Raw genomic sequence first — 25,085 nt, forward strand, 5'->3', positions numbered from 1 at the left:
GCTGTTTAAATATGTCGCCCCCATCAGCTGATTGGCCAGCAACGCAACCACCCATCTAATACTGCCACATCAGCAGTCTTCCCCATGACTGTGTAGCCATCTGACCCAGACTGAGAGATCATTTAAAGGTTTAGGATACCTTTGCAGGTATTTTGAGTTAATTAGTTGATCAGGGTGTGATACCATGACTTTCTAAAATTAAAGTTTTTCACAATATTCTAATTTTCTGAGACGCTGCATTTTGGGTTTACATTATCTATAAGCCACTATTATCAACATTTCTAGGATTGAATATTTGAAGTGTCTCACTCTATGTGTAATAAATCTTTAAAATATTTAGGTTTCAAATTCTGAAATGTGTGACAAAAAATATTGAACTTTTTCAAATTATTCTAATTTTCTCAGATGTACCTGTATGTGTCTTGGAGGAGCATGTATCCAGACTTACCAGGAATTTTCTGTCTGTGAGATAGGACGTAAACCATTTATAAACAGCACCAGAAGTTTTTCTGACTTTTTATAAAAAATTGAATCTTGTCTGTTTTCTTGACATCAAAACACAATTTTACCAATAAATTAATTTATGAAAATAAAATGTTTGGCTTACCTTCTTGGCTCAACTTCTGAGCTAGTAAATAACTTAAAGCTGGGGTTGGTAATCTTGCACAGAGACATTTTTTTTTACTCTGGATGAAGTGGTTCCTTGTCCTGACAGTCGTATTACTATATACATTAAGTAATCATGAACAATAAGAAATATAGTTAGACCCCTCAGTTTACTGTAAATCTGTAAAAATTCTGACCAATCAAAACATTCGGACCCAAATGATGTTGTTCATTTCTTATATTTTGTAAGCTTCTTCTCCCAGCTCCCCTCCTCCCCCTCCTCCAGCGCATACCTGATAGCCACACCCTGCATATCAATGGCGTGTTAGGGTGAAAATATAAAGTAGTGAAGAAGAAACTCGGAAGGCAAACATGGCTGAGAAAATGCATGAAGGATTTCCTGACCCGGCTCGGTTTATTTGCCTCCTCCTGCTAAACAGCCGAAAAAGACAAAATCGTTGGTGGAAAAAGCTGCGAATAAAAAAAGTACTCAGAGAGCACACCTCTCGCCACGGCCTTTAAAAAAAATTCTGGATCCAAAAGGGGATCCGGATCACCACCGAAATTAAATCAGTTCTTCCTTTTCCAACAACTCTTGAAAAGTTAAATAAAATCCATCTATAACTTTTTGAGTTATCTTGAACACAAACAGATAAATGGCAGTAAAAACGTAACCTCATTGGTGGAGGTAAGAAAAAAGCCTTGGATCACGCAAGGAGCAAAACCAGAGGGGAGGAACCAAGACAGGGTGCCACTTTCACATCTTCCTCGCTCCCCAACATTACCTACCCCAGCTTTCATCTGCCTTAATGAATTAACAATGATTGCAATGTTATAAATCTGACTTTTTTTTTCACAACAGCTACTTTATATAAGTATAAAACGAAAAAAAGGATCCTGAGAATTTAGTTGCAGTTTCTGGTTTGCAGAAACTTGGCTAATGCACTTACTTACAGCAGAGTTAAGTGGTATAAGTCCACAGTAAAACCTAGAAAAGCACTGGGAGAACACAGACCTCCACCAAGCAGACTGTTTCCACCAATTTAAGTGATTTTTGTAGCAAAGGACCTCCAAGAGACTGATCAGGTTCATCAGGATTTATTTCACAATAGCAGGAATCTCATGAGGAACGCCAAAGCAGGTTGTTCAGATCACAGTCAGGAGAGTTGGAGCCAGGAAGGAAGGCAGGTCCAGGAGTTTATGTAGCTGGAAATGATTGACTGCAGGTGTGGATCACTTATCCGGAGAGCTGCTGTGGAGGAGCCTGGCAGGAGTGGGTGTGTCCACAGCAGAACCAGGTGTGGTAACAATTTCCAGCCTGTTCTTGTCCTACTTTCATTTTATATGAATAGACCATTAGATTCCTACACTGATAATTATTCCACAGTTTCTTTGCTATATTGCTGTGATATTTGCATATTTATATTTTAAGATCGCAGATTTTTCCTGTTCTGGATGGTTGTATTCAAATTTTTGCTGGGATCCAGATCCATCTTTGAAATGTTGTAGATCCTGTTGGGAACTTGTCGATTTTATTGTGGAGTTATACGCAGATATACTGAAAATAGTCCGATCCCACAATGACAAAAAATCCTTAAAATAATACTGAGTCCAGATGGGGATCTGGTGTAGGTACCGGATCTGCTCGTCGTCCTGCTTCTGCCAATGACGTCACAGTATATGATTGGCTAGACATTGGGTACACAATTGTGGTTGGTCCGGACAACTCACAAAGTGTTTTTTCATGTTAAGTTGGATTGTAGTTCTTTTTTTGTGAGATACAAAGAAATCTAAGATTACCTATCAAACGGGACTTACCACAGCCTGACCATCACTTCTAAAAGAAAGGCTGCCATCTGGAAGGCATAAAAAATGGCACAATTAAAAATAACAGTGTGACATAATGGTAATGTTAGCAACTCCTGTTGAGATCATATTTGCAACATTTATTCACAAGATAATTATTCATTCATTCATTATCATAATTGCTTGATCCAATTAAGGGTTGTGTGGAAGCTGGAGCCTATCCCAGCAGTCTTTGGACAAAAGGCAGGGTTCATCCCTGACAGCTCGCCGGCCACAAAGAGACACACAATTTAACCAGTTATACATAAATTCTGAATGACTGTTGTATTTCTGGTTATCAACTGGTTATCAGAAAACATCACACTTTCCAATAGATAATCAAGTCGAGTTTGAAAATTAGTGATTGCCAGAGATGGCAAAAGTACCCAGAATTTTAACTGAGTAGAAGTAAAATATGAATGGAAAAAAAACAACTTGAGTAAAAGTATGAAGTACTGATTTAAAATATTTACTCAAGTAAAAACAACATAATCTGAAATGCACTCAAAAGTCATTTTAAAAGTATAAAGGTATAAAAGTATTTCATGATTCACTGGCTGCAAAGCTATTAAATAAAATCTTTTATATACAGTCTATGTTCAAAACCCAAAACCATTCTTGCACATTGGTGTTGCGGCGCCAACAAAAAGAAAAGAAAGACTAACGAGCCTTTTTGGGAAAATGTAAGGAGTAGAAAGTACCAACATATATGTTAAATGTGTAACTGAGTAAAATTAAAAAGTCATCAGAGAAATAAAGCACATAGTACCTGAAACAGCTCCAAATAGTGAGCTGAAGCGTGCAGGTTGTGTTCTGGTCCCTTCCTGCTAAAGTTTTTCCTCAACATCTACAAATAAAAAAAACACCTTTTTTTTGTTTACAGTTTTTTCAATTGATAACACATTTATTGTTCACAGATGTGGACTCGCAAATCAAACTACATAAAAACAGAAAAAAATAAGGATAAGTAAAAAACATAGAACACAAATAACAGTAAAAAGCAATAAAGTCTAAACTCGAAAAGCACTGAAAGAGCGCAAACCTCCCCTAAGCCCTTTAAAAAGTTCCTGGATCCAAACAGTGATCCAGATCACCACCAAAATTAAGTCATTCCCTCCCTTTTACATTTGTAACAAGTTCAGAAAATTCCATGAAAATTCGTCCATAACTCTTTGAGTTATGTTGCACACAGACAGACAGACAAACAAACAGATAAACGCCAGCAAAAACATAACCTCCTTGGCGGAGGTAATTAAAAGCCTGTTTAAAAACCTAAACTGCTTTTCAAATATGTCAACATTGTCTAAGCAGAGCATCACATCCAGTCATAAAACCAGTTTTAAAGTTTCACATGTCCTATCTGGTTTTTTGTTTTACCTCAAACTGCACATCTGGGAGTAAATCCCAAGCAGATCACATAAATAAGGAACAGACTGATCCTGCAAGGCAGTGAAGATGCATGCTAAAATTCACAGGTAAGCTGTGAAAGACGGCATTACAGGTGTAATACGAGCCAGTTTGTGTGTCCCGAGTTTCAGCAGAGTCCTCGATGACCAGAATGGGGTTAACTGCCTTCTTATTTGGACAGGTTAAAAGGTTATTACAATAGTTCAGATACAATGACATAAAACGTTGGTAATTATTTCCAATTTAGCTCTAACATGTTGCAGAAATTTCTCCAAGAACATTGCTGTCTCCAAAATTGTACCCATTATCCACATATATGACTGGACAGAAGAGGCTTAAAGACCTAGATCTGTTGCATTTGAGATATTGTCAAGGGCACAAATGAAAGATTGTGTTTCCTCAGAGTTCAGTGTTAAGTAATTATTACTTATCACTACTGCTTGAAGTTTAAGTTGGTAAAGGAAGATAATTTGTCGAATCAGTGGAACTCAGCTGAATATCATCAGCATAAAAGTCACAAAACATCCCTCTACTTGCTAAGTATCTGCCTTAGAAGAAGCAGACAAATAAAGAGGGAAAAAGGCATTGGGTCCAAGACTGCCCCACAATTAAAATCTATACCCAGTAAAGACTGAAACTTTAACAAAACCACCGAAACAGAATGAATCCTTTGAAAACCACCCTAAAACCCAGACACATCTCAGTCCACTGTATTATGATCAACAGTACTAAAAGCAGACAGGAGAGCCACCAAAAAGGATAACTGAGTATTTAGCAGAATCTGCTGCCATCTTAATGTCATTAAGACCTGAAGAAATGTGTTTCCTGTTGAGAGGACTCTGTGAAAACCTGACTGATAATTGTCTAAAGTTTGGTGTCTGGCCAGACACCACGCAGGATGCTCTGCTAAATATTTGGCCTGTACATGTGGAAAATTGCTTGAAAACTTTAGAAACATAAGCTATTATCTTAACAAAGCAATTATGTAAATCAGGGGTGTCCAGTTACAGTCTTCTAGAGCCACAATCCAGCAGGTTTTTCTGCCCAAACACACCTGACTGATTGAGTGATTAAGCAAAACTTTCCAGGGTGTTAGATCCATTTATTGTGCTGCAGGCGTGTTGAAGATAGAAAAACCTGCAGGACAGCGACTTTGGACACTCCTGACGTAAAAAAATTCCATTATCCTGAATGGAATAGCTTGCTACCTCATGATAATGTTAAAAATGTATAACTCTTATTTGTTGATATTCACATACTTTGACACGGCAAATCACTGTTATACCACTCCGTTACAGGTATCACCGTAGCAACGCATTAAACAGTTAATGCGGATCAGCTGGCTTCTGACAGGTGAATGAAAGAAATGCTGTTGCTTGACAACAGTTTTGCATAAAAAGTACGTCGAGGCCAACATAAATTTCCTGTACTTTAGCATATTAGCAAGAATGTCGTGGTGTTCTAGACTCTGCGGTGTGCATTAAAACCGTGTAATGCACGGCTCCTCATTGTTAAATCCTAACCTCCACTCTTGGCTTTTATAACAATAACATTGAGGCTGTGAGTTGGTTTATTTCCTATTGAATATATTATGAAAGAGTTTCTGTGTCTCATACGTATGTGTAATGTTAGGTAGTTTGGGTAAGCAGCATTAAATTGCAGCAGAGGAATTAATGAATCTGTGAAGAGAGAAGTTTTAAAAGTTCTCATGCTGCTTGATGTGCAAAACACCTCTGTTGATTTTTCCACATCAGAATATTGCACCATCACGGCGCTGCGGTGGTTTTGTGGTTATGTCTACTAACAGGCAGCTCAGTGAAACTCAGCTGCTTTTACTCACTCAGTTTTACTTCCTCTCACACTAAACAGTAATGTGCTTTGGTACACAGAGCTCATGCAGGGACATTCATCTCATTAACCACGACTAAATGAGCTGAATAACCAAAATGAATCGGGGGAAACAATGTGAAGAAGTGGGTTAAAAGGAGAGAAAAGCAGATGGTGCAGAACTCTGCATCTTTATAATGTGATTCCACATATAGTGATTCATTCATTTTCTGATCTGCTTAGTTCAATTAAATGTCTATCCCAGCAATCATCACGCGAGAGGCAGGAATACCCTGGACAGGTTGCCAGACCATCACAGGGCCTCATTCCACATAGATGTTTTAATAAGACGACTCCGGTCACAAGGTGGCAGCACGGTCCAGCCAACTATTAACAGCCAGCTCCATCTCAGCTTACACCCTCACTGCCAAGAGGTCATGAGCCCAAAACATGGCTGCCATCCAGAAGTGAGGGACTGTAAAGAAAGAGGGAGCTGCTGCAGATATGAAGCACTTTTTAAGTTCAGTAGACTGAAATGTCTTATACGCTCTTAAACAATGTTTTATTAGTTAGCTGCTCAGTAATTCAGCATCTTAGACTGGGAGAACTCCAACTCGTAATGTTTTCCCTGGCACTGAGAACTGAATCATTTCAGATGAAAAAATGTTGAGCTGAGTCCAGCTTTGCCACCATGACCCTGTCATACTGTGTTTTTCTCTGGAGGGGGGTTCAAAGACAGTTGTGAAATGGTAGCAAATATCAGGTGTCAGAGTAACGGAAAGTTGGTTGGAGTGAAGTTGTGGGGGGGTTTGCTTCATCCCCCCCCCCTCTCTATGTGTCTGGATAGGAATAGAAGCAGGCAAGCACAGCCACGCTCCTTGCCTGAAAGGGCTCCAGATAAGACCGCCGTGGACTAAGTAGGGTGAAACATGCTGATGTGACACGAGCTCGTTCCTGCATCCAGCAAATGCTGTAAGCTCATTATCAGCGAACGATCCTCTTGGAAAGTAAAGTGTGAGGATTGTAGCTCTTCAGCTGCATCTTAATTTTCTGCTACCTTGTTACAGCACACATGCAGAAGATTTATCTAAAAGATGAGGAATTAACTGGGGTGCAAGCCAGGAGAGTAGCTGCAACGCTAAAGTGCAGCTTATGAAAAGTGAATAAAACAGCTTGAATGTGATTGAATGCAACTCATGGCTTTTTTAAAAGCGCTTGAGATGCGATCCATGTGAAGTCCTTACTCGTCAACTGTCAGTGTCAAAAGGTTGTCTCCTGTCCAGCATGCCTTGCAGATGACCCGTCTGCAGATTAGGATACACTTCACACATGAGACATGTGGCTGATCGCTGAAAAACTGGAATGCACAGCAGCTTTTCACACTGGATCTCGTGTGTTACAGTGTTTCTGCTTCTCAGCAGGTTTTTTAATGCGCAGGCTATCATCCTTTTTTCCTTACATCTCCCGCATGCAGCGCTCAGACATGCACGCATTAAAATGCTGTCATTTATTGTCTTGTAAAGCCTCATTTCTCAGCTCTTCATGTTGCAACCTGCTGCATTCTAATGTATCAAGGAAGTACATCCACCCGGGTCATGTTCTCACTTTATTTTTAGTCATGTCAGTGACAAGCTGTTGGAATGGCAGCAGTGGTTTCTTCATCGTTCCACCGCTTCGGCCTTGAATAAGGCTACAACGTTGCAGGATTTAATGCTTAAATGTGTTTTTTTACCGAAATCTAATTTTCATTCACAATATCATTTAAACGTGTGAACGGTACATGGCCCTGAAATGACACGCATGTGCAGAGGAAAACACGTCTCATGCATTGTGCTTTGTTTACACAGATAAACATAGGTGCTACACTCTATAGCAGGTATGTCTATAACTTCACAGTAGTTGTTCAACTCTGTCCGATCCGCAGAGTCCGTATCTACACTACTGTACTTTTAAGATTCTGCTCTACAAGGAGTATTTCCACACTTAGCTTAGCTCTTGTTCTCATCAGAATGAGTTAGATTTCTCCAGCTCTCAGCCACAACTCTAAATACTTTGCACCCAAGGCGACATTGTGGGATAAATCATTTCTCCTAATATAAGAAAAGGACTATTGCAGGGAAATAAGGGAGTAAAAACTTAGAAAACAGAGTTGCACTGCCTACAGCACCACATGGCAACACCAGTGTCCAGCGGGCCTCTCTGCAGTCTGACCAGCGCCTATCTATGATGTTCCCTACTGCTTTTCTTGATTGTGTTGTTCTCACTCTCAGATGTGAGCTGCTTTGGAGGAAAGCATCAGCTAAATGACTGTAGCAGTAGTGGCGGCTAAGAGCGGAAAAAAACGATGATGTTACCAAGTTTGGCCTCTTCTGGTGCAGATTTGTGATGTCTGTCTCTTTTCAGTGATGTAAAAGTCAAACTGAACATAACTGTTAGGACTGAGGTCACTTTGACACAGATTGGATATGAATCTGGTTTAGGACTACAAATGAAAGTGGCCTTGAAAGTGGATTTGTGTAAATCGAATTTGTGCCATTCAGATATGAGTCGCATATGTGCAAATAATTAGAAGTAAGTGTGACTGTAGCCTAAAGCTAGATTAAGACTCGCACGGCATCTACATAAGGTCGGTTATCGCGTCACCTCTAAATCTGCCCGTAGGTCTGCAGAAACTTGACCTTTCCTGACCTTTTCCAGACCCAACATGCACTCCTGTTTGCAGCAAGCTTATGTGGAACTACTCCCTTGTGATTGGTGGGTTTGTGATCACGTGTTTCCGGTTTTCTGGAGCTTTTTGTTGAGTATGTACCATAGCTGTAATGCCCCACGTTTTGGCCGGGAAACTACCACATTTTCCCCAGTTTCCCAACCCCTTCCCGTATTTTTAATTTCCTGTAAATCTCCCATATTTTGATATAGGGAGAAAATACACCGATATGAGGAGACAAACCCACTGCCCCTGTGAAGAATAAACACGCAGCAGACATATAAGTTTATTTCCCATAAAGAAAGAACAGCACCCCTTGCGCTGACGATCGGGTCAACGACACCTCACCTACTCACACCATGACCGTCTGGTTGGATGCCACAGAATATTTTAAAAGACAGAACTTGACGGGTATGGTATGTGTCATAAGCCCAGAAGAGAAACTTTGGCACGATGCCGTAACTCACCATAAGAGCCGTGCCGACTCAAACCTGTGCCAATGCCAGAACGTATAAATTCACCTTAATGATCACCGGCTTGTAAAAAAGAAACCCCTGATTGAGATTTTCATGCCTCCCCCTGGATGAATTATGTCTAGCAGTGCAGTTAGTGGATGTGCAGTGTTGTTTGTGATAAAGTATGTGCTAAACACATTTCTTTATGCCTAAATTGTTCTTGGTTTAGTGCTTCCTATTGTAAACTGGGTAAAACTCTGATAGTACTTCACTTTCCTGGCGTTTCGGCTCAGAATTTACATTAAAACAAGTTAACACGGAATTTGTCCATGAAGTTACCGCAGTGTTAGCAAAACAGCAAGCATGCACTCTAAACATTACAGACAGTAAAGCAATTAGTAAGTTGGTTACTTAAGTAGATGACATATTTGGCAGAGTAACAGCAAGTATTTGGAAATGAGGTGTACGAGAATATTTCCAAACATGGAATGTAGGGCGTCAAAGTCCTGTAGGGCCTTTCTTACTGACGTCACTCTGTTTACGCATCATGATGGGTGGCAAAACGCTAGCTGGGACCCCGGTCCTGCTTTGGAACGACTGTTAATTTGCTGTTAACTGTTTCTTATACAAGATGTCGGTGCCAGACTTCACACTTACCAAGGCAGGTCAGCACTTACGTCGTCAGGTCAGGCAGGAAAACCAACAAAACTGTCTACTCTGTGGTTCTGAAGACCTGTAGGATTTTCCTGGTTTACAAATCTCCAAAAACTACCTTCTGATGGATATATTGGCAGCAAATTTAACCCTAAATTTAACCCTAACTTACGTCAACTAGCTAGTCAATTGCTAGTCGCACTTCACAGAGGAAGAATTAAATTCTTGCGAGTCGTTAAAGGCTTATAAATATTTTGTGACAAGATGGACATCAGCTGTGGAAAGTTCCCCGAGTATTTTATAGTACAGTATATCAAGTATACAGATATTATAGTACATATCAAGTAGCCTGCAGTATCTAAATATATATTATATAATGAAGTATATAAAGTATCAGGCACCTGCACATGAGGCATCATGGTTTTTGAGGGATTTTGCTTCAAATGTTGTTTATTAAGTCGTACCAGTCTGATTATCTTTACTTTCAGTGTTTCCTGATCAGAAAAAGGAAAGAAAAAACTTTTCTGTGAAGCAGCTGCGATAGTCAGAGAATTTCATGCAGTTTAATTGGCCTTGATGCAAACTGATTAAATAAACATCTCCCTTAACCGTGCAGCTTTATCATCGTCCGCACCAAATATCTACTATAAAATGATACTTCCTGTTGTTTTTAATGCCTTTTGGTTTGGGCCATAAGTCATTCTGCGAGGAGCCAGTGCCGTCTGTGCAGCCTGGGATTGTGTTTATCTTGACATTTGCAGTGCAGGCATGATGGTTAGGAAGCTTTGAGAATGACATGATGTTGCAGAGTATACAGTGTCGGTTTAATTTAGTTCATTTTTCTATGCATGCGCTGAGACATCACTGGCCACTGTAAACATAAAGCTGAGGCTTCTCCTGCTTTGGCTTGTTGCTGATACAACAATCCAAAGCGCCGTTTGTTCCTGTTTATGGCTTGGAGGCGACGCACTACACTACATACGCAGATATTTATATTTGTATAGTATAGAATCTCCTCATTGGTCAGTGTCAGGAGCAGCTCTGGCAGGCTATTTTAAGCACACTGATGTGTTATATGAGCAGATATATTGCACCGAGCACATCGTGATGTTTTTTAAACAAGCTCCGAGCTGCATGCTTCACCTGCCCAGTTCCTTCACACGTGTTTTGCACATAAACCTCTTTCATCTCTGGACCAACATAGTTATGTTCCAACAAGCTTTCGGTGGCCATAATAGCTGCTCTTCAGTGTCACGGGCCACTTTCAGCTCTGGCTGAATGAAGCAGTCAACAAGCCAAACCCACAGGGAATATCACTTGAAAGTAGGTCAGACAGAAAGTGGGCCGAACATTCGGCTTAATGAGGTTTATTTTAGACACAGATATGCATGATCTTGGGGTTATCAATAAATATCTCAGTAAATTTAGCTGGTCAGAGGTTAAATTGTCATTTTCTCCATGAAACAGTTTGGATATTATCAAAAATGGGCATTTTACTGCTTTGTGTTTCTTCCTGCTGTTTCTTCCACGCTCCTCATAGTTTTACACCCAAAGCAACCTTTGACAGGACTGTGATGCCATGTTCAGCTCGTAGCAGGAATCAGATTCAGTCGGGTGTGATCAGCTAACTAAAGCCTTGGATGACAGCTCTGATGGCTCATCCAGGCTCGGCTAATTTGTCAGAGATTTTTCCTCCTTTGTAAACACAGCTTCTCATCACTCAGACAGCGGCTGATTGAATGTTTTCATGCGTATGCCAGTAGCTGTTCTTACTGCTGTTGGCGATGTTGGTGAACTGTGTATGAGATATGATGCAGGCAGCAGTGAATTACACACAGGGATGCTAACTTATCTCATATCGGCAGTAAAAGCAGATATAATTTTTTTTATGATTTGGGTTTGAAATGTATTCATTTAAGCTGACATGCTGTATTTATTTATTACCCCAGCAGTGAAAAATGTTCAAGATCTCATATACCTCTATTTTATTCCCAATACAACATAAACTCTTATTTAATTTTTTTACAATTTCACATTTTACACTCAGGAATATTTTCTCAGACTTTTCAAAACCTATTAGCTTCACTTTTTCTGAGATTGGTGAATCTTTGTCTATTTTTGCATCTGAGAAATGCTCCATTTTATTCTCACGTTACTGACTTGTAGCCAGTAAAACTAGTTAGTTGTCAAATGCTCTTTAAGTTGTTTTTTGGTTTTTTCATTTGTTTTAACATCTTATGTGATGTTCATGTTTACGGGGAATAAAACATGGGTTTATGAAATTTTCAAATCACCCCATTCTGCTTTACATTTTATGCAGTCCTAATATTTTGGGAATTATTTGTAGAGTTCATTGTCTTAATTTCATCATTTTTTAATCGTGATAAATGTTTAAGATTTCCAGGTCTCTAATAAAAATAATAACTGATCACAGTCCGTGTCATTTCAGCTTTCTTATTGAAAATATATAATTAAAATTAATCATAATAAACAGTTTTTTAAACTACTCTTATCTAATTTACTTTTATTGGAGGTGTATTACAACGGATCTGCTCGCAATTAGTTTTGCAGATTTCTTTAAAAGAACACTGCGACTTATTCATAACCAAACTGTAAACTAAGCTAAAGTTATCGTGACTGAATTTATCTACGTCCAGCAGCTTCCAAACAAAGAAATATGATTGATTAAGCAAATTCTCAGAATTTTGAACAACAAATTGCGAACATGTGTAACACAAGCAATCCAGTCATGTCTTCAGCTGACTATTTTAGGGCTGAAATGTATACCAACATTTTGTTATGCAATATCTTTCAAACATTTTCAGCACTGCTAAAATAGAGTAAACATCAGGGAAGCATTACCGTCATGCAGACATAAACAGCTGGACTGATGTGTGAACTGCTGACATCCGACAGGTGGAGACCGGATCAGATCAGAAGCTGCAAAAACGCAGTTCATGACTTGAATTTTATTTCTTTTATCCAGGTTCAAGTGAGGTTTCTGCTACAAATAAGCCTGAAAGCAGAGGCCTTCTCCGCGGCCTTTTATGTTGCCTCTGTCACAAAGACACTGATCCACCTCCGGTCAAACACAAGTCCCCCCTCTCAGTGGAAGAAAACGGGTCTCTCTCAAAAGTAAGTTCATCTTTCACTATCATCTTTCTCTCCCCCCCTTCACTCCATGTCGTTCCTCTCACACACCATGTGGTCAGTCTGATGTGTGAAACACATGTTTTCATGGCTCAGAGCTTTTCATGTTTCCTAAAGCATCTCTCTTGGGCCATAACGGATGGCCGTGCTGAAAAGTACTCCACGTTCAGACATCAATCAGGGAGTTACCAGAAGGACGGAAATGGCGTAAATGTTACAAGAGCCTGTGTGTACCCAAAGACCACCGAGTGGCTGATCTCTAAGAACAGCGACTGCGCCGGTACCGTTGAGCAAGACCTATAACAACAGGGACTTTGAAGGCTGAGGCTTTTTGGCTGGCAAAGGAAAACTAGAATACAGAATACAGTTACTGGTATCAGCAGAGATTAAAAGTTAGGAAACTTCTCCTCTTCTCCTCTTCTCGCGAGGTGCTAATGTACAATGTGAAAATTGAAAGATTAACTCTATTTATAGATGGGAAAATACTGTCAGACTGTGAATGTTTGCTGCGTAAGATTAGATGTTTAGTGTAAAATCTGGCCTGAGTGTGAAAGTTTGTTAAACCAGTGGGAGATCACTATTCATTTACATTAATGTTTTGTGTGATTGGCAACTCTCCCTTCGATTAAACTGGGTGAGAAAACAACATGTCTGCTTTCTGTTATGGTCTGAAGATCAAGTGCTTAAGATGTTCTCAGGTGTCAGGTTCAGGTTTATGCCTTACTTCAGCCTTTTATAGAGATTTGATATTCCAGAAGTTATTTGTCACGTCTTTCCAAGACCCCAAAATAAATTGCTCGGAGTCTGGCAAAGGGAGGGTCGAGTCAAGTGCTCGTGTCAGTTTTGGTTGTGACAACCTGTCATGTCAACGGGCACGCTGCTCCTGTTGCTTTTACTCTCTCGGGCGGGCCATGATCTCACTGACTCCCCCACCCTCTACCTACCAGCTCTGTGAATATCCTGTGAAGGTCCTTACCTGCCAGTTGGACTCAGCACGAACCGATGCATGGAGTAAAACACTCAGAACAATCATTGTCCTGACTGAGAAAGCATTTGGCAATGTATTTGGAGAATTCTGAGCAAAGCAAAGTGTCTGGAGCGGAGGATCTGTCTGCTGATGTTATTTTGGCTGAAAAATGCTCCATGCCCAAAGTAACAGAAGCTGCAGGTTTAAAGGGAAATGCTGAACTGGGCTTAAAGGTGCATGTGGGATACACCGAGCAAATTGACAGTGAAGAAATGGACCCTCCTCTCCTTTGTGTGGAACATGGAAGCTTGAACACAGAGGAGACTGAAACCTGCATATGTTATGATGGACACGCTGGGAGCTTGGAGCGACTCTCTACAAGCGATGGATTTTCTGAATCTGACCAGACCTTCCAAGACCGCAAGGCTGGGGGGTTAAGCCGACCATTTGACAAATGTGCTCAACACTGTGAGTGTTTTAAACCTTGCAAGTCCTCTGAGCACTGCGCTAATCATAGCTTAGGCTCGGAAAGTAGCCCTTGCTGTGGACACTGTCCCGAACACCTCCAATTATTTCAGCAATGCGAGCCCTCCGATCAACAGTCAGAATCCTCTGACTTTGAGCCAGATGAATTGGAAGTGAACTCTGACAGTTTAGGGCAGCGTGGAACGTCGGATTTCATACCTGACTGCACAGATCATCTGGAGTTACTACAACAATATGAGCCCTCAGATGAACAGCTGGACTCCTTTGACTCTGAGCAAGATGCAGGGACAGAGGAGTCGGAGCAGAGTTTTGCTCGGAACATCTCAGACTCTGTGGATTCATTGGATGATGCTACTGAACTTTGTGAGTATGAAGAAGCTCAGGCTCAAACTGATGATGAGGTGGATGAAGACATTGAGAGCTATGAACTTGAGCCAAATGAAATGGAGCTCAGCGATGAAGAGGATATGCCTGTGCAGGTTGATTTTGATGATGATGTCCCGTTTCCAAGCGATGAGACACATCTGTACACGAAGGAAAAGTGTCAAACTTCCACCTCAGACGTGCCCACAGATGACAGCGAGCTGTGTGGAAATGACAACTGTGAGTATGAAGCAAACGAAGACTGCAACTCTGATAACAACGGTGAGTTCTGTGCAGAAGAAGACGGTTCCTCTGAATGCTCCTCTGTGGAAACCAAATCCTTCAAAACTTGTCTGGATGACAGTTTTCCTTCTGATCCCTGCTCCGATTCATCTGAGGAATCTGACAAAGGAACTCAGGAGGATTCAAGTGACGAGCAGATGCAGTGGGAATCCTTTGAGGAGGAGGATGAAGAAACACAGCAAAGCGATGAGAACATAAGCAATGAGGAGAAAAAGAAAACACCCACTGTCGATGTCGTCATCGAGGATTACTTTGACCTATTCGACAGAGCAGACACCTATGGACACATGTTTGGTCAAAAGCAGCGATACATCTCCTGCTTCGATGGCGGGGATGTTCATGACCACCTGTATCTTGAAGAAGAGGCGCAGAGGCGGAACACCAAGACCATATACAAGCTAGGAGACAGAAATGAAGAAGTGAATGTTGAGGAAACTGAGGAGTGTCCTGAAGATGCTCCTGAAGAGTCAGATGAGGAAGATTTGAGCCAAAGAGATGACTCCTGTGTTTCAGAGAATCCATCTGAGGAATGGACCATAAAATCTGAATCTGGTTCGATTGAAGATGAAGTTGAAGAAACTAAATCAGAGGTGTTCGCCGCTTACACTGAGAACAGTGAGGAGGCAGACGATGATGACGACGCTTACTCATATGATGGCCATGTTTCTGAGGACTGGGATGAAGAACCTGAAGCCTACCTGTATTCTGCTGATGACGATTGCATGTTGGCGCCATTTGCAAGCCAGATTTTCTACGAAGATGAGGTCTCTTCCAGTCAGAGTGACGAATCTCTTGGGGATGCTGATGAGACTGAGAAAAGCGAAGAAGATGACAGTTTTCTTGCATGTTCAGAAATGGAGCCATATTGGGCTTTGGTTGATGATGAAGACGGTGGAGAGTTTCATGAACCAGATGTTGAGGAATACTACGCATATCGCATTAAAAGCATTCAGTCATCTGAGACAGAGGCATTGACTGGATTTGTGTTGGAGGGAAGATCAAACCATCACCAAATCAATGGAAAAGCTTCAAGGAGGGAAAGTGAAGACGCTCTTTCCCAGGATGCAGAGGTCTTCCCAGAAGAGGACGAATCAGTCAGATTTGGACCTGCTCATGGCACTGCTGTGGAAAAAACACCCAATGAACAAAGTTCTGAATCAGACGATGAGTGTGATTTGAAAGACTCTTCAAAAGAAAAAAGACCCCCTGTGGATATTATTCATAGTGTTGTCCTGAAGCACGACGCCACACAAAGCAGGGATTCAGAGGAAGAGCAAAGTGATGATGAATCCTGCGAGCGATGTGACTGCGAGTACTGCATTCCACCAACAGAGCAGGTATACTGGACACCTCTACCCAAGCCTTTGATTTCTCAATCATGACAACTCTGTAATAAATGACTGTTGCATTTGTCGTAAGCACTGCTGTTATATTTATCAGGCAGCTTGTTCTAACAGGGTCAAACACAAACATCGGTGTCACAGACAGCATGTTTGGTCATAGCAGCTTGTTTTTAGAAGCAGAATCACATTAGCGAGCAACGATCTCTGACCACTTGTTGAATGATGAAGCACGGCATGGTGATACTTACATGGTCCATCAACATGGGAGCAGCTGTAGCATCCAGGGTTTCCCGTAACCACTCACAGAAACACCAAAACACAATTCAGTCTCTTAAGTGTCTGAAACTTATCCACACATACAACCACACACGCATGCACAATGATCTCCGCAGCATATGGAGGTGGTATCTTTTCACGTTTAGATTTACCTCCTGCTTTGATGAGGAGCGATGGAGCTTCAGGTCTCAACTGTCTTGTTGTCCTCAGGTTCCAGCAGAACCACTGCTCCCACAACTGCAGTCGAATGATGAAGGGAAGATCTGTGTGGTCATTGATTTGGACGAAACCCTAGTGCATAGTTCATTTAAGGTAAGTTGGCCTCGGTGACCTACTTTTTCATAGTCCTAGCAGATGTTGAGGCACCAGCATAAATTATTCTGTTTATTAGCTAAAGCATTAAAAGAACATTAAGATTTGTTATCTTTAAATAAAGATAATAAAAACTAGCTTGAGAAAAATCTGGTTTTTCCATATTTGCACCTTTCTGAGGAGTGTTCAGTGTCAACTGTGGAACTGTTGAGAAGTTTTATGGAGTGAAAATATAATAATATAATAACAACAACAACATCAACTACAACAAAAATAATAATAATAATAATAAAAACACTAGGTTACTTTTTGTTTTCATCTTTCTCCAATGAGGTCTAATTTATATTAAGAGAATTAAAATATTGAGATCAACTTTGACAAAAGCGTTTTTAACTTGGCAGAAGTTTGCTATTGTGATTGTATTTGTGTCTGTTGTGACATTCGCCACCAGAAGCAGCAGCACTTGTAAGATTTTAGTGAACATTTATGACTCCTGCACATCTGCATCTAAAGAGAAGCCACAGCTGTGGATTTCCTGCAACGAACGTCTCATTTTACATTCTGTCTGTCAACATGTTCACAGTTTCAGAACAGAAAGATCATTCCTCATCTTGCCCACCAACTTTTAAGATTCAGACAACAGACAGAACATGAATGGCCAGAAGTCTTGTTGAATCTGACGCTAAACACATCCACACCATGACACTTCCACCACCGTGCTGCACAGTTCTAATGCAGGAATATTAACGACTCTCATTTCTCCAAACCTTTCATTGAATGCATTAAGCTCTTTCGGCCATCATAAAGGCTGAAAACACTACAAACATAATCACTTATTATCAAAAAAAGAAACAGAATGAGGTTTATCTTCACCTGCTGGTGTCCAGGGTGTACCCTGCCTCACACCCAGTGATTGCGGGGATAGTCTCCAGCTTCCCAATGACCCCTAATTGGACTAAGCGGTTCGGAAAATGATGAATGTAATAACATTGCAAATACATTAAGTTAAAGTCATATTTATTGAGAATCACAGAGGGTATTCAGGTCTCACAAGCTGTCATGCATCCTTTCTATTATCAATTTTAACAAATATTTTATCAAGGCACACTTTAAAAGTCAATACTTTACTTTAGTCTTAAAAAAATTAGAATTATTTACCAAACAGAAACAATATTTGACCATAAACACAAGCAACTGAATGTAGATGTCCAAAAGGCACGTTGTACCTACTATCACAAAGATTTCTTTTAATGAGTTTAATTCCTTTTACAGTAGCATTCAGTTAAGAAAGTTATCAATGCCGAAAGTCAAGGCTTCTGTAGCATGACAAATTATGTCATGAATGCCATGTAGTCTTTAGTTCTTCTCAGGTCACAGAGCATCCCGATTGGATGTCACTGGGTATTAGCAGAAACTGTGCGTAAACAGCATCCATCCTGGTTACCTCACATGTCTAATGTAACTTTCATGTTACCTGGATAATAAAACCCATTACTGTTTTATTTTAAATCATTATTACGTCAACTTGAAATAAATTTACTGGAGGTAACAAGAGATGGAAAGCAGAGAAACAGTGTGGGTGGCAATTATTTTAAGCTGTTTAGAATAACTTGGGTGCATGAGATGTACATTTTAGTTAATCTTCAATGGACTTGTCACATCTTTATCCTGCAACATTTTAAGGAATAAGGGATGGTAGGCCATCTCCATTACTATAACATGTGAAGATGCACGTTTTCAGTGAGTTAACCCAGCAGTAATTATTGAATTAAGGCACAAATGCATAAGAACAGGCCTGCAAATGTTTCCATTTAAAATGTGAACAAGTTTAGAATAAACATAGCTAAAATTTAGATGATATTACAAAGATGAGTCAATGCCAGAATTGCAATTAAAACTACAAAACTACATGCTTTTTAGAGACCCTCAGGTCACAATGTCCTTACAGGTGTCATATTTCTTTTCGCCATGTGTAAACAAGGTCACACCCAGTAGACTTCATGTTCAACGCAAGGTACATAATAAAAGTCATTATTGCGTTGACACGTATACTATGAATAGCATTTGGTAGCAGAGTTTATGAGGTGGTTGTAGGAGAAAGGCAGCTGGAAGCCAATGGGCTGTGTGGCAAATATTTTAAGCCATGAAAAAATGTCACACTTTCCACAAATGCAATGTCTGTGATCTGTAATAAACACATTAATGCAGATGTTTTTAATCATCCAGTACAACAAGGTTTGTGGACATAAAAATACCATTGTTACCTTGCTGTTAAGGCAGTTACTACATTAAGTCATGTACCAGTTCCAGCCCAGTGAGAAACCCTGGTGTTCACGTAAATCTATTTAAGGGATAGCGTGCAAGTACATCAGGTAAAGGAGAGCAACGTAAGTGTGGGTTTGGTGTGTTAGCGTGTTAGAAGAGAAGGTGTTCTTGGAATAGAGGATCCAATGAGTCATGGGGTGACATGTGCTGTTTCTGGTTCAATGAAAACCAGACACGCCTTGCCAGTCTAAACTCCTTTTTCTCCCTTATGGGGAAAATATCAGAAGAGATATTTCTTTCACATTTAACAACTTCATTTTACACATTTTGCAGTTTTATCTCCTTCATGCATTACTACAGCTCGATAGTGATCTCACATCTAATGGAAACACTAACCAACACAGTTGTATCAAAGAGCTAATTTATTTTTACATATTCATAGCTGTCCAGTCCGTCTGATTTGTCTCTATATATTTATACTATATATATTTTAAAAAGATAACAAAAAATAACAAAGTGAATTGAGATCAATTTCTGCTTTTAGAAAAGAATAGTGTCCATTTTTACAATATGAATTTACAGCTCTTAGCAAAGCAGCCGATAAAAGAACATGGAGTGGGTTCACGCGGTCCGCCTCAGTTGTACTCAATAACCCTGAAGCACGTTAATACCATATACAGTAACAGATCATACAGTAAGCTAATAGCGCAGCAGCTAACACTAGCATGCTAACGGAAAAATACCTGCCTGCCATTTTTTGTTCTGGCATTTCCTTCAGCTGCAGTTTGGCTGTTTGGTACTGAAGCTTCTTTTCAGAACCGTTTTATGGTAAATTGTGAGTTGAAATGGCTGGGTTGCTGAAACATCATGAAGAAAAACACAATGAGCTGCTGATTGGTTCACACACCAGTCAAAATAACCACACAATACTGGTACATTTCTGTGCTTTCTCCAGGTTAGGAACCAGTGCTTGTATAGGGTACTTTTCACATAAAGTCTGTTTTTTTAGTGAAGGCAGAGCAGATGGTGGTGCATTCAAAACAAATAGGAAATCAGCATTTCCCCTTCTGACTGGTGTAGAAAAAAAGTTTATAAAATTTGAAATTACATGCGCTAGAAAAACTGAAACATTTTACAAAACATTGAGGGAGTATTATTCTTTTTAAGCTAAACGTAGAAATGTTAAAAAAGACAAAGTTACTGAGTTACAGAGAAAAAGTTAGTATCTCTTAGACAAGGTGAAGGCAGCATGAAGCAAACTTGTACTGCAACTAGTCATTCAAATAACCCAAATTAACTTTTAATACACAATTTTACAATTTAAAGACTCTAAATATAATTTATTACTTTTTGGGATGATATTATCTGACTAAATAATACTATAATATTGAATAATGCACTGTGTAGAAAAAGGAACTATTTTTAATTTTTTTTTTTTTATCATTTAATTAATTTTAGGATAAGGTTTAAACATAAACGTTTTGAAGATCTTTGGCTGGTGGATTAGTGTTTGGTGACTACGGTACTTCTCTTTATTCTGTGTTCACACGGCCGCTGTAAAAGTCTAACCTTCCCAGCTCAAATGCTGTAAATGTGCTTTTAGTCATTTCGGTTCCCTTTGTAACTTAGTTTAGCATGAAAACATTATTTCTCAGCAACAGCATTATGAGTACTTCAAACAAATGGTTAAAGTCCTTTGCAGCAGCCCACATGTGACATTAAAAATGCATATCTATACTTTCTGTTTGCCGCTGATGTTAAACGTTTTTTTTTTTTCATGCATTACCTCACAGCTTCAAAGTTCAGGCCACTTGCCCTTTATAGAGCACGCCTCCAATGATTCTAACATTTGAGAAGCACATTTCCAATGTTTGGCACCCCTTCAATAAATCATATTTTTTCAGCCTTGTCACTTTGGGTTCTCTTTGTGTTTTATTGGCTTCTTGACTTGAGTCAAATTCTTTCCACAGTTAAAACAGCAAATGAAAGGACATCTCTCTGTCTCTACTAAAAGGATTATTTCCTGGAAAGTATGATTTAAGACAAGGTGTGTTTCTGCTTTTGTTTTCAACAGCCAGTGAACAATGCAGATTACATCATTCCAGTGGAAATTGAAGGAACGTTACACCAGGTAGGTCATTTATATTCTTAGGTGATCATTTACTCTCAACTTCATGCTAATTTAGAAAGAAAAGCAAATATTCTGGAAGTTGCACATGCATTTTACAAGCCTGTAAAACTTAAAAGAGGCATGAGCAGAGTCCCGTTTTACATACCACTAGTCTACAGTACTTATTCCACAACAGAAATGAAAATCTGTGATATTTACCAGCAGGTTTTCACAAGTTAAAGCATGTTTAACGAGCTCTATAAACCCCCCCAAACATAAAAGATACTGGAGTATAAATCCTAGTCCTCGCAGCCTGACAGAGCTGTAGCCCTCTCTGTTGATGGCTCCAAGCAGCAGGTGCCTATTTCAGTGGCCTGACGAAACGATGAGAGCCTGGCAGGCTTCTCAGAAATCACTGGCCATCAATCTCAGTCTGTATCACATATTATACCTTGCTCATTGGGAATGGCAGAGACTCGTCCCTGCAGGCTTTAAAAGGCGAAACTGCAGTCTGTTGTGCTGGTTCTTCCAGAAGACAGAGGAGCTTTGCTGTTCCTAAGGGCCTGCGTCTGGTTCAAGTAATCCAGGATAGGCTTGTTAAAGTGGAGAACAGGATTCAGGATGACTTGGTGCAGAAACAAGGCTGCCAACGTCTTTGGTGGAAGTAGAATTAGGGAGTTATGCAAAGACGAAAGAAACAGCTGCTGTCAAGTTTTCCAAATTGGATTTTTATATCAGCGTCTCATTTAGATGCTGTTATACGTGCACACAGATTCACACACTCAGATCTCATGGTAGTGTTAGTCTGTTTCCTTCTAATGGAAATGTGCTCTCTGTGTCTACACCAGGTGTATGTGCTAAAGAGGCCTCACGTTGACGAGTTCCTCAAGAGGATGGGAGAGTTGTTTGAGTGCGTTTTGTTCACCGCAAGCTTATCCAAGGTGTGTTTTCACTCACTTCTGATCTCAGATTAGTCACCATAAAGGTTGCCACAAACCAATCTATCCATGGAAGTACAAAGTGACCCTTGTTTCCAATTCCTGGAGGCCCGTGCTCATTTCTATGTGCGATTTATGGGTGGCCTTCTACTTAAATATATATTTATGATACCTGTCAGTTTGCTGCAGAGATATTTCAACCTTTAACATTTCACTCAAACTGCGTTAACCTTCACTTAGCAGTCACCCTCCCTGTTGGTCCTGCACACACGCAAACAAGCACACACTCTTTTATTAGGTTTTTGTGTTTCTGCAGCATCTCATTTTTGCATCTTTGTTTTTATCTTTCACCTGCCTAGTGCCTTACAAGCCTATCAGCATTGCACTATTTGGCAGCTTAACAGAATTTTATGTCCAATGCTTCTCCAACTTGTAGTATGCAGACCCAGTGTCGGACCTGTTGGACAAATGGGGCGCCTTCCGTAGTCGGCTCTTTCGAGAAGCATGTGTCTTCCACAAGGGGAACTACGTTAAAGACCTGAGCCGTTTAGGGAGAGATCTCAACAAGGTCATCATCATCGACAACTCGCCAGCGTCCTACATCTTCCACCCTGAGAATGCTGTACGTCATTCAGATTTATTGTTCTGCACCCTAAACTAACGTGCTGTCTAAAGGTTTTGGGCCAGACTTGATTTCTTTATATTTTACCAAGACACCAGGAAATGATTCAGATCCACGGTCACGGGGAAGCTGGAGAAAATTCTAGCAATTAGCAGGCGAGAGGCAGGTCAAGCATCCATCACAGTATACGCACAGCAAATCATTAAAACTTGCAAATCTTAATTAAAAAATAGTTAAAGATAAGGAAAAGGATCCAACCTAAATCATCAATGACAAGCTTCCTTGTATCTGAGGGATCAGATGTCGCCAAACTTCCAAAATGGCCATTTAGGAGAACTAGTCTGAACTCTTGAAACTGGTTCTGCTTCACTTTATCATAGATGGTCGTTACAGACCAAGTGTTCTCATATTGATTTGATAGATGTTTAAAGCTCCAGCTGCATCATTTCAGGCTAGCATGCAACTTTTTCCAGTTGTGCTATGTGCCATTTTTATTTATTGTTCACCAGAAGGATAAATATGTTTCTCTGAACTGTGACTCCAGGTGCGATCCAGCAGACCGTGTTGGCGTTGCAACATTATTTCATTCAGGGAATGCCATTTTTATACAGAAACTTAAACAATAGGCACAAGGTTCAAAGACTTAAGTTGTCCTCAGGAACAGTTCTTTAGGCTTCAAGGACTTTCCAAAGTGTTTTTTTTTCTGAATTTGTTTCTTTTTTGGGATGTTTGCTGCCTTTTGTTCCATTCTCTGTCAATACGAACCCACCCTTGTACTGTAGATGCATTTTATGCATGTAGCACTTTTTGCTAACAGCACTCAGTCCTGAGGTCTGTTCTCTATGGCAGGATCCATCCTTCCATCTGACCTGTTGCCACTAGTTTTCAGTCATTTGGCAAACCGCAGCCTTTTCTCCCTGTTTCACTTCCTTCATACGTTTTAAGAGCCAACTTTAATGGAGACCATTTCTGATGATGCTCAGGGAGCAGTAAAGGTCCAGCTGCATCTCTCAGGTACCCCATCAGGTCATTGGTTGACTGAAAGGTTTACAACAAAGTCCAGCTCCTTGCTGTGAAAAAAATATTAAGAGTTCTGGGATGGCTCAAGACTTTTTCACAGTAATGCAAATGATTTGCAACATTCGCTTCATCAGCGCTCACTTGTCTTATTTGCTGCTTTTCCAACCTGCAGGTTCCTGTAGCGTCCTGGTTTGACGACATGTCAGACACAGAGCTCCTCGATCTCATCCCTTTCTTCGAGAGACTTAGCAAAGTGGACGACATCTATAATCTTCTCAAGGAACAGACGAGTTCAAGTTAACAGAAACAGGGGATATGGACGGCGAGAGTCTTCTGCGACTGTCATCACGGGGCCACGGAGGCTGGTGAGCCGCAGGCTCCATACTGCTTCCCACAACAAGGACCACAAGTTACCAAAAACAAACAAACAAAAAAAAGAACAAAAAAATACATAAAAAAAAGAAAAGACAAGAAAAAAAATGGTGGAATTTGGTGGACTTTTCACAGCGTGCAGGATAAATCATCCATCTGAACTGATGGACACTTTTCAACCTGCGTGATACGTTTTGCAGTGCAGAGAGTGTGTTGTTGTCGTTATGTGACAGCGGTGACCTTTGTAGTGGTGCTGCAAAGCTGGATCGTGCAAACAGTTGCTCGGTCCCCTACAAATAGCCTCCTACAAATCAGCCACCATTATGATGTGAGAATAATTTAGCATTAGTGGCTGCAGCTCTGTTCGGCGCCTTCATACAGAAATAACACATTATGGAGGATAATCTCCGAAATAACAAACACGTTATCTAAATACTGTGCACTTACTGCGTGTTTTTGAGCATCTTTGAACAAAATCTACGTAAAATGAATGTTAGAAATGACTATATTGTAATTGATAAGTCATTTTTTTGGTCTGTGTTGGAAAGAAGAAGCTTTTATCAAGTTTATGTCTGATTTGCTAATAGCTAAAGCTAAGCCTGGATCTGCTGCATGACGTCCTGTTAGTGTGACAAAAGCTCCTTTTACACGGAGAAGTATCAGAACAGAGAAGGATCAGGTTGTTTTTGTTGCTTTTCTTTTTGTAAATACAAATACAAAGATTTAATTTTAATGTTTTAATGATAATTCTTTTGTGCTTTGAGGTTTTAGTTGTATTGACCCACTCAGTGTGAGGCCTGCTTCACGTGCACAGCAGGAAGAGGAGGCTGCAACCAGCGGCAGAGCCCTCTGGATGAGTTTTAGGTTTGAAGCACACTTGGACGCCTCCTGTTGGTAAACTTGAATCTGAGCCGTTTCATGTGAGACGTTTATGGAGTCCGCTGCGCTGCCTTATCAGGCTGGAAACTCAGCCTCGCTGTGCAGACTCCAGCCAGACACGCACCGCTACTGATTCACTCATGTACTCCATCTCAGTCTAGATCGAGAGTGTGTGTGT

General features: G+C 40.3%; 1 protein-coding gene across 1 annotated transcript; it reads left to right on the top strand.

Moving 5' to 3' along the window:
* The first annotated feature begins 13,593 nt into the window (after positions 1-13,593).
* Positions 13,594-25,068, top strand: LOC306766383 (uncharacterized protein). Its single transcript, XM_079254113.1, has 6 exons — positions 13,594-16,107; positions 16,600-16,701; positions 21,041-21,097; positions 21,925-22,017; positions 22,451-22,636; positions 23,829-25,068. Exons 1-6 carry the CDS (start codon positions 13,711-13,713, stop codon positions 23,955-23,957), a joined length of 2,964 nt encoding a protein of 987 aa, XP_079110239.1. The 5' UTR covers positions 13,594-13,710; the 3' UTR covers positions 23,958-25,068.
* The last annotated feature ends 17 nt before the right edge of the window (positions 25,069-25,085 follow it).

This window comes from Telmatherina bonti (genome assembly GCF_933228915.1).
Source record: "Telmatherina bonti genome assembly, chromosome: 15".
NCBI classification, from domain to species: Eukaryota; Metazoa; Chordata; class Actinopteri; order Atheriniformes; family Telmatherinidae; genus Telmatherina; species Telmatherina bonti.

Excerpts from the sequence above, each read along its gene's own strand:
- LOC306766383 (XM_079254113.1), top strand. The coding sequence starts at position 13,711 with ATGTATTTGGAGAATTCTGAGCAAAGCAAAGTGTCTGGAGCGGAGGAT. Across the intron at positions 16,702-21,040 it reads TAGTGCATAGTTCATTTAAG|CCAGTGAACAATGCAGATTA; the intron begins GTAAGTTGGCCT and ends TGTTTTCAACAG. Across the intron at positions 22,018-22,450 it reads TCACCGCAAGCTTATCCAAG|TATGCAGACCCAGTGTCGGA; the intron begins GTGTGTTTTCAC and ends TCCAACTTGTAG.